Raw genomic sequence first — 10,507 nt, forward strand, 5'->3', positions numbered from 1 at the left:
ATAAATTAGTTACGTCGATCAGGAACACAACAGTTCATCACAGACTTGAGTTACGTCGTCGTTCGCACGGCAGGGTGCGTGACACAGAACACAAACACAGACACAGCAGCCACTACCGGAATGGCTAGGTTTGCCGTGTGTCCACGGCAGACGCCGAAGCCTAAAAAACACTCAGCGAATGGCACTCGGCGTACACAGTGCCGGCAAAGGTTTCTTTGTCGAGCTTTGCCGAGTGCTAAAACCGACACTCGACAAAAAAAAATTGAAAAATATAAAAAAAAGCCGCCCACCCCGCACGCGGCTCGGCCGCGCCGCCGCCTGCTCGCGGCTTGCTGCCGCCACCACGCCGCTGCCACCACCACGCCCGCCGCCACCATGTCTGCCACCACCACGCCGCTGCCACCACCACGCCTGCCGCCGCCACCACGCCCCCCACCACCACGCCCGTCCTCTCCCACCGGATCCGGCCTCCGGCCACCGGGATCCGCCCTCTCCCGCTGTGATCCGGCCTCCGGCGCGCAAGAGAGAGAGCTGCACCGCCCGCCGGAGAGAGACGCACTTCCCGTCGGAGAGAGAAATGAGGGAGAGAAGAGCTGCAGGGCTCTCGCCATCGAGAGAAGTGAGGGAGAGAAGAGAGAGACGGATGAGTGATGGCACCGGGAGGGAGGGGGGAGAGGGAGAGGGATGGGAGGGGGGCGGCGGTAGAGGGAGGGAGGGGAGGGGGCAGCGTCGGGAGAGCGAGGGGAGGGGGGCGGTGGGAGAGGGAGGGGAGGGTGGGAGGGAGGGGGCGGCGACCGAGAGCTTTTATAACGTGCCGAATTTGCTGAGTGTCGGATCGAGGACACTCGGCAAAGATAGCTTTGCCAATTGTCAGATCACGGCACTCGACAAAATGAAGTTGTTTGTCGAGTGCTACAGATTTACACTCGGCAAAATAAAGTTCTTTGCCGAGTGTTTACCTTTGCCGAGTGTTTTTTTTCTTTTTTGCCGAGTGCAGAACTTTGTCGAGTGTTTATGCGTTCGGCAAATAGTTTGCCGAGTGTTTTTGTGTTAGCACTCAGCAAATAGCTTATTTATCGAGTGCCTGATAGAATACACTCGGCAAAGAACTTGGCACTCGGTAAACCTACATTTTCCCGGTAGTGAGCAAATTCCCGCGGCACGCGTGGCGCACACACATCCTTGTCCGGCTTTGCCGGGCGACGACGGCCATGCATTCGATTTCGATTAGGCGTCGGACCAGGTGACTGAACCTCGCCGATGTTGGTATCGAGCCCGAGCGTGTCCCAGACAGCCTGGGACGTGCTGATCATGTTGTCCTTGCACCCGCTGTCGGAGTTGCACTCGTCCCAGACCCTGGCTACCACGGTGCGCCCGGTCTGCGTGCTCGTGATGCGGATCAGCTTGCGGCACCGGCTCCCGCCCGCGTACCACGCCGTGGACAGCGCCGTGATCGGGTCCCCGTTCCAGTGGTAGTTCCCGTCGCACGCCGCGTGGCCACTACCCCCGTCCCCGGGGTTGTCGAACGAGGTCACCATCATCACCGCAGGCGTACCACCGTTGGGCGACACGGCCAGGGACGAGCAGCGGTGGGCGGGGTCCGAGTTCCTGCACGGGTCCGGGTCGTGGTGGTGCCGGGCCACGGCGCACCACGACGCCTGCAGAAGCAGGACGGCGACGGCCAGGAAGGCAAGCTTGAGCTTGAGCCATGTTTGCTGGAACTTATCAGCCATATCTTTTCAGCAAAATAATAATATTTTTCTTTTATAATAAATCTGCATGTGCGTCCAGTCGAACAGAGCTTCGGTGCTCGCCATTATTGCTATGCGCCCCTGCGCTGCTTTTGGCTGGCTTACTAGATTTAGCTAGCCGTGCGTGCACTTGCTTCAGCTATGAGCATTGAGCGGTTTAAATAAGTAGGCGCGTGCGGCGGGCCAGGGATAGTTTGCAAGTATCAAATGACACCTCTTGTTTGAGGACTGTGATATGAATTACCCAGTATTTTTCTCCTAAAATCATAGAGTTTTATAACTCCTAAAAAAATATTGAATAGAACAAAAAAATGTCATCTCTAAAAGTTTCTAATAATCCACTTCTAAAATATATAAGACAATTTTTCATCAGAAATCCTATACTATTTCTAAATTATCCTAATCACTTTTATATATTCTTTCTCTCTTGTTCATTTGCATCAGGAACTATTTTCTACTCTTTATTTTTTCCACGCCCTTCTACCTTTAGATTGGCCGACAAACATGTGCGAGGAGAGAAGATATGTCCGACTGGGAAGCGCGTAACTTTACGCGGAACAAGATGACTTTTTCCAAGTTCTAAAAGATTAGGATGATGGATTAGAAGTTGTTGGAGAGAGATTTTTTCTTATCTTGCTAAAAACCAAAAATTAGGAAGGGACTCGCACTTTTGGAGATGCTCTAAGAGAAGTGCGATACTCTTCCGGTACACTCGATAGCCGATACCAGGACAACTGACAACTATTGTTGGAACTGGCATGACGGCAGCACTGATGTCCATATCGTTAAAAATAATTAATTTACGCAAATCACGTCATTAGGACGGCAGCAATGATGTCCATATCGTCAGAAATGATTTATCCAGTGATCGCAAATCGCGTCATTAGGACGGCAGCAATGATGTCCAAAATAATTTAGGGACATGCCAACAGTCCAACACCCTCTGGGCTATATAAATATGTAATCCTCTTTATTCGAGATCAAGAGTCATTTGTTCTTTTCAATCATTCATTTACATTCATAACGTTCTAGTTTTATGGGTTCGTATCACTTTTTAATTTTCCCCTCATCCTTCACTACAAAATAAATGATCTTTACAACTGCTACTTCACATCTGATTTGTCACAGACCCCAGGAGAGACTGTGTAGCATCACTGCTAGTTTTGCGGTTATCAACTGATTCGATGCTACCAACGCAACATAACCCGTAGAGATGCCTTGGGGAACTATCACAACCCGTTTGTTACACATGTACTAGTTATTAAAAAAAATGGTTTTTACTTACGCAACCTATTTTTGCACCGGTGGTACATAAAAGTAAATGTCAGCACATGCAGTGCATATGCCTACGAACCGTGAGTACAAAATTATTTCAATCGGCGGTCTATATAACACGACCACTAGTACAAATGGTCCTATTTTCACTTGCGGTTGTTTTAGAAATAGATATATTGATTGGTAGTAGGTTATGTCAACCGCTAGTACAATAGCCCTATTTCTAGAGCCAGTAGTTGTCATAAGACGGCAGCTAGAAAACCGGTTTATAATGGTGGTCACCCTATTTCTTGAGCTAGTTGTCATAAAGTGCTAGTACAAATTGATTTCTTGTGGCGGTCACTCTAAGACAGCTTCCACTAAAAATTCGATTCGAAATGGCACATATATAAAATTCGATTCGAACCAAGTTTGTGGAGTAGTGTCGAGTACCGTTGGGAAGTAGATGGTCTTAACATCATTGTCACCTCCTGCCAGCTCAATGGCTTGCGAGTAGCATTGCAACCACTGAGATGGTTCCCTGTTGCCATCGTGCTTGTCGATGTTGGTCGGTTTGAACTTTGGTGGGAACTGGATGGCCGGCTCACAGCCGATTAGAGAAGCAAGGGAAGTTATCTAATGAATCGACATCCATGCAGGGTGACTCAGTGTGCCTGTCATCTGGTCGGACATGATGGTCGCGATTGCTGAGAGTATTGCGCAGATCGCCACAGGGTGGGTTATCTTGATGTTGGTTTCTGCCTCCCCCATTTTGATTGTCTGGAGGGTGGCTTAGGCCTCATCCGAGTCTTTCATGAACGGGTCGTCTTGAAGGCTACTGTGTCCGAGTAGATCCTGCCCCTGAAGGGGCGGGTGGTTGGAAATAATCATGATTTAATTTAGTTTGTATCATGTAGGTCACGTTCTATTATTAAAGTACGTGTGGATACGTATTTATGAGGCTGCATGTAGTTGAACGAGATGTGTTGAGAAACTAGATAGGCATTAGTTTGTTAGAGCATCTCCAAGAGTTTCCTACATTTTTCTTCTAAAAAGTTGTAGTTTGGCAACTCTTAAAAAAATATTGGAAGGAAAAAAGATAGTCATCTCCAAGAGTTTCTAATAAATGATATCTAAAAAATTAAATTGAGGCTCACATCAACTTTTTCTGGCTTTTTTTATTTTTTTGTCACGGGAAACATATCGGCTGCCGTACCCTGAGGCCACGATCTCCCTGCCGCCGCCGCCAAGTCCCAGCCAAGGCATCCACCACCCAGCCGGCTGCCGCCTCCTTCCAGCCAGCGACGTGAGTACTACTACTGCTTCTACACTCCAGCCAGCGATGTGAGTACTATTCTGCTTCTACGCGACGTCAGTACTATTCAGGGCAACACCTCTCGCTGGCTATGCTGACAAAAACGTCACAGGAAAACAAGTACAGCCCATAGTTTTGTGCCAAGCTAAACAACGAGGAGAAATATTTTAGCCATAATCAACTATCTTAAAGAGCTTCCTGGGTGCCGAATCTATGCCAGTTTGTTTGCAGGTGAGCTGGTAGTATGCTCCTTGACACTTATTATATATCTTTTAGTTTCATCTTATATTGGGATCTCATCCTTGGTAATTTGATAGCCCTTTCTAACCTACCAAGGTTCAACTGTTCGTGTGGTGGGTGGCACACCACATTTTGTATAAAAAACTTCAAGAACATCAACTGCAGAGACTGTTTGTTTATGTTTCTCAATGCAGAATCAAATAAAGTCAGAGAGTTTTGTCAAAAGAGAGAGAGAGAGAGAGAGAGTCAGAGAGGCACACCTTAAATTGAAAACAATTGTGCACACTATTCTACTATTCTGCCTCGGTAGAATCATGGCGCTTGGCAAATCTCTATTGCAAAGAGAATTAGAAGATTCCTCATCAGACGACGATGATTGTCTCATCATGTCAGTAGCTGCAATTGTTGAAACATATTCAAATAAAAAAGGAAGACATGGTGGTTCTGTTCTAGGGCATAAAGTTATTTATCGAGATAGAGAAGGCGGGCAACAAAGGATGTTTCAAGATTACTTGGCTGATGGTCCGACATATGGCCCAGATTTATTCCGTCGGAGGTTTGTGCGCATTCACTTGTGATATGATCACTAGTACGCTAAGTAATTATTCTTACATTTATTTTATTTTTTAATTTCAGGTATAGGATGAGTCAGGACCTTTTCGTGCACATAATGAATGTTGTAGAATCATACGATGACTACTTTGTTCAAAAAAGAAGTGCAGCCAATGTTCTTGGATTAAGTTGCTTTCAGAAAGTCACAGCAGCATTTCGTATGCTAACATATGGAGTTCCAGCTGATGCTACGGATGAGTATGTTCGCATTGGAGAAAGTACCGCAATTGAGAGCCTACGTAGGTTCGTTGCTGCAGTTGTTGATTTATTTGAAGAAGAATACCTGAGATATCCTAATGAGGCTGACACAACACGCTTACTGGCACTCGGTGAGCAAAATGGTTTTCCTGGTATGTTAGGGTCCATCGATTGTATGCATTGGGCGTGGAAGAATTGTCCTGTAGAGTGGCAGGGTCAGTACAAGGGGCATATGGAGGAGCCCACTATTATTTTGGAGGCTGTTGCTTCCAACGATCTTTGGATATGGCATGCCTTTTTTGGAATGCCTGGGTCTCATAATGACATCAATGTGCTTCACCGGTCTCCTTTATTTGCTAAGCTGGCTGAGGGCAGAGCTCCTGAGGTGAATTATACCATAAATGGTCATGATTATACGATGGGTTATTATCTAGCCGATGGTATATACCCATCATGGGCTACTTTAGTGAAGTCCATCTCTCAACCTATGGGAAACAAGAACAAATATTTTGCCAAAGCACAGGAAGCAGCGAGGAAGGATGTCGAAAGAGCTTTTGGGGTTCTGCAATCAAGGTTCGCCATTGTTCGAGGAGCAGCTCGTTTATGGGACACGGAGACACTGGGCAACATCATGAAAGCTTGTGTAATTATGCACAATATGATTGTCGAGGATGAAGGAGTCGTTGACCCTACTGAGCGGTTCGATTACGGTGGCCAAAATGTGAAACCTTGTCATGAGAGTAATCGCACCCTCGATGAATTCATTGAAGCGCATAAAAGGATCAGAGACAAGGAAATACACCACCAGTTAAAAGCAGACCTCATCGAGCACCTCTGGCAGTATTTTCCTGATAAATATTAAGTTCATAGGACTTCTATGTATTTATTAGCATGAGTATTTTTTCTCCTTCAAATTGTAATCAGTACTTTGTTTGCCCTAAGTTTGATTATAAACAATTTTCCATTCTCTCAAAATCAAATTTGTGCACTTGTGTCATATAATTTAAAATTTTCTTCTTTCTCAAAATACCATGCAGCCGGCCAGTACCAATCAACATCAGCTACAGTACCATGCACCTGTGTATATACGAACACATATGTCCATCTATAATTCACCCGCAGACGCCCAGCTAGCACCAGTACCAATCAATTTCATGGCCACATATACAAAGGTTCACTGAATATAAATAATACATATTAAAAAGCACTTGACCATATATGATAAAGCAAAGGTTCACTGAATTCCAAAATTAAATTGCTATAGGGAAAAAAATCACATGAACTAGTTTTAATTCGCCAAACGACGAGCAACAATCTTCTGCTGCATAACTGTGTAGTACTGCTGCTGCAGCGGGGTCAAGGCGCTAATGTCCATTGCCATTATTTTTTCTTCCTTTTCGATCGTGTCATTTTCCACCTTCCACAATTCAGCTTCTACCTTTTTCTTCTAATGCCGGGCGCCTTTTCTCTAGCTCAAGTGAAGCCATGTGCCTCTCCTCTTTCTTCTTCTCTTTCTCCATGTCAAATGCCTCCTTCTTCGCCCACATTTTGTCCAAAGCCTCCATGCAAGCTTCACCTCCTCCTCGCCTTAGAGTATCTTTTGCCTTCTTCTGTCCCTGTGGCCTCTTTCGGGCTTCGGACTTTGAAGGTGCAATCTTAGTGACATCTTTAGTGATGTTGACTTGTACATTCGTGGGAGTGGAGTCTGGGCGAACCTTCTTTTTCTTGTTACCGGCTTGCTTCAGCTCTGCCAGTTCCCTTCTCTTGGCCTTCCACTTCTCTTCATCCTTCAAAATGTTCCAGCACTGCATGAGAGTGAATGTCTTCTCACCGTTCATTCCTTGGAACATAGTTAATGCTTCAGAAACCTGCAAACATATGTGTTTATTAAATATCAACGTGTATGTCTTCTAAGATTACTGAAATAAGAAAAAGAATTACCTTGTCATGAATGTGTTGGGGACCTAATACCGGGGTACCCCAGAAGGTGGAACCAATAACCACCAAACGTTTAAAACTTCTAGACGCATAAGAGCACTATTTCACCCCTTGTTCAAATGACAGGAGCTTGGTTCCACCTCGCCCGACGCCTTTAGGGTGGGCTCGGTCTCGCCCGAGGGCCGAGGGATAGACTCCGCCTCGCCCAATGCCTTTTGGGATAGCTCTGCCTCGCCCGAGGGCTCAGGGTTAATCTCCGTCTCGCCCGACGCCTTTGGGGCGGGCTCGGTCTCACTCGAGGGCCGAGGGATAGACTCTGGCTCGCCCGACGCCTTTAGGGCGGGCTCGGTCTCGCCCGAGGGCTAGGGGATAGATTTTGCCCCGCCCGACCCCGGAGGGGAAAGGTCGGTCTCGCCCAGGAGATAGGGATTGGTCTCCGTTTCGCCCGACGGCAAGGAACGAGCCTCACCTTGCTCCATATCTAAAGATTGGATTCACCTTACCTAACAACTTCTCCCCGCTCCCTCAAGATGATAGGGACAGGGCAAGACAAGATGTTCAGGTCAACCATGGCTCCAAGAACCATACCCTACGCCCTGGCAGGAAAAGTACTGCCAGGGGATGACAGGACAGGTGCTTTAGACCCTTTTGGGCGCCACAGAGCCCGAAAGGTTGTACAGGTGCGTGCTCCTCGCCCTGTAGAGTTGTAGGCACCGCCTTCAGCCCTAGGACACGGAACCCGATGAAGAAATACGACAACCGCTACGCTCCATAAAAGGATTTGCTATCTCTATGAACGGCGGATATTTCATCACCACGCTATGGACCCGAGGGAGCGGCGCCCGCTTCCCGACCCCTCAGGTCCGCTAAGTCAGAAGGCCTTGACCACGGCGTTACTCTGGACCCCGACCCCTTGTCCCTCCAACGAAGACTCATAGGAACCAGAAGACATACGGAGCAAGGCTGGGAGAGGCTAATAAGTCAAAACCACTGTACTACAGTCCATACCCTACGTAGGGCAGCATTCTATAATCAACCTGACATTCCACAGAGACATCGACAGTGTTGTAGGCACTTATCTTCCTTCGCACTCATCAGAATGAAGGACCAGGCCGAGTAGACGTGAGCCACAAGATTAGATAAAGCCCTCATCCTTGTAAAGCCAGCCCCTTCATCTATAAAAGGGGATGCGCTTCTCCCATAAAAAGGGGACTAGGGACTGGAGACCGAACAAGACCACACAGAGATACACACAGTCAAGCTGCTACAAAGCTCTTGACCTCCTTTCAACCTTTCCATCAGAGACTTAGGGACCAGTCCCTCTCTCGATCGTTTGTACCCCTTACTACAAACCGTTCATGGTGCTAATAACACGAGCAGCAACAAACTGGACGTAGGGACTTTCGGCCCGAACCAGTATAAATCTTGTGTCCTTTAGCACACCATCCGAGCCTAACGCGCGTTACTATAAATTTACTTGCTGGTGCTTATATGAAACACCAATAGTTGGCGCGCCAGGTAGGGGAGCTTGCGTGTTCCAAATCAGGTCTCGAATGGCCACCCACGCAATCACCTGGGCCCCGGGCGCACACGTGCGTTTCGGCGACCTAGATTTCATCATCACACTAGGAGAAGAGATGGTGCTGACTCACACAGCCGCCCCATCCCTTCCTTCCATCAACCTCAGCCGCCTTAGGCTTGAGGGCCCGCCAGGCAACTCCCTTAGACCCCAGTTATCAAGGGAGGCCTCTCACAACATCACCCTGTGTCCGAAAGGTCTCGTACGGAGTGCCTCGACAGCGTTTCCATTCGGTCTCCGCAACGCTGCGGCGACCGCTGGCCACCTTCTGGCACTATGTATGGTTCAGTTGCCCACGGACATTGAGTTCGTGGGGGCAATTGAGCATGATACGGAGACCCTCTACGAGCTCCTCAACAAGGAGCCAGGATCGTTCTCTAGCTCAGATTCCAGTAGGGGGAGCCATCACCCTTCCTGGGAATGCTTCATGACGCAGACCCTCGAGGGTCACGTCGAAAGTGTCTCCGGGGAAGAGGTCACCCCCACAAACAACCCTGATGGCGGATCCGGGGAAGAGACGGCCACCCCATCTCACCTAAGGATGGAGTAGCTAAGGGCCCGCTAGCAAGAGATCGATGAGGCCAGGCAAGGGCTCATTCGGGAGTACGCGTACATCAATCGCGAGATTGAACGCCGCAAAGACAGGGGCGCGTGCGCGCCATGGCCCGCACCATACACCAAAGGATCCTCACCGACGATGGGGCCCTTCCTCACTTTGCCCGAGCCAGTCAGAACATCGCCACAGCAACCGCCTTGCTGCATGGCCTTCCAAAGGCCGCGACATCCAAGGATTGCCACGCCCGCTGAAAAATTCGCACATTGCTCGAGCGGGCGGCGGCGCAGCAGGCGGAAAGTTCGTTGTCCCGACGACATGAACCCAACACCAGCCAGCGCGCGCCCTTAGTGCATCCCACCAAGGATGTGTCCGTCCACCAAACGCCGCCAGGCGGCAGGCAGCCCTCCGCCGTCCTAGTGCATCAACGCCTCGGCCGTGACCGCGACGTACGCAGCATCATTGACGCTCAGAGACGCGCCCACGGTGATGATGGAGAAGCAAGACGCCATGGCTACCATCCCCGACGTGGTGGACTCTACAACAACAACGAGGACCGAAGCTCGAGCCCCGGCCTACCAGGCCCTCAGGCCTTCGGTCGATACATCCTCAACGCTGCGTTCCCCCTAAGGTATCGACCGCCTACCAACATCCCTAAATATTCTAGCGAAACAAATCCTGGGCTTTGGCTCAAAGACTATCGGCTTGCATGTCAGGCCAGTGGTGTGAGTGATGACAATTTCATTATTCGCAATCTCCCGCTGTTCTTGGCCGATTCGGCGTGAGCATGGCTGGAGCACCAACCGTCCAATGCTATTTAGAGTTGGGCGGATCTGATGGAGATCTTCGTGGGCAACTTCCAGGGCACGTACAAACGCCCTAGAAACCCATGGGACCTCAAGAACTGCCGCCAGAAGGCCGATGAAACCCTCCGTGGGTACATCCGGCGCTTCTCTCGACAGTGCAACGAGCTCCCTAACATTGCCGACGCCGACGTGATAGGAGCCTTTCTGTCTGGGACAACCTACGAATCCCTGGTCTACAAGCTAGGACGTAGGGGCCCACGG

The 10,507-nt window shown here is 49.1% G+C and overlaps 1 protein-coding gene and 1 pseudogene across 1 annotated transcript; one reads left to right on the forward strand and one right to left on the reverse strand.

The window, feature by feature from the left end:
- Window positions 1-1,227: 1,227 nt before the first annotated feature.
- On the reverse strand, window positions 1,228-1,733 carry LOC136536562 (putative ripening-related protein 6; annotated as a pseudogene).
- Window positions 1,734-4,874: 3,141 nt separating this feature from the next.
- LOC136538846 (uncharacterized) lies at window positions 4,875-6,232 on the forward strand. The gene is made up of 2 exons (XM_066530792.1): window positions 4,875-5,116; window positions 5,197-6,232. Exons 1-2 carry the CDS (start codon window positions 4,875-4,877, stop codon window positions 6,230-6,232), a joined length of 1,278 nt encoding a protein of 425 aa, XP_066386889.1.
- Window positions 6,233-10,507: the final 4,275 nt, after the last annotated feature.

This window comes from Miscanthus floridulus, chromosome 2, assembly GCF_019320115.1.
Source record: "Miscanthus floridulus cultivar M001 chromosome 2, ASM1932011v1, whole genome shotgun sequence".
NCBI classification, from domain to species: domain Eukaryota; kingdom Viridiplantae; phylum Streptophyta; class Magnoliopsida; order Poales; family Poaceae; genus Miscanthus; species Miscanthus floridulus.

What these genes read in the sequence shown, in the direction of transcription:
- LOC136538846 (XM_066530792.1), top strand. Translation starts at nt 4,875, where the DNA reads ATGGCGCTTGGCAAATCTCTATTGCAAAGAGAATTAGAAGATTCCTCA. An exon ending in CCAGATTTATTCCGTCGGAG is followed by an intron (nt 5,117 to 5,196) that starts GTTTGTGCGCAT and finishes TTTTAATTTCAG; the next exon opens with GTATAGGATGAGTCAGGACC.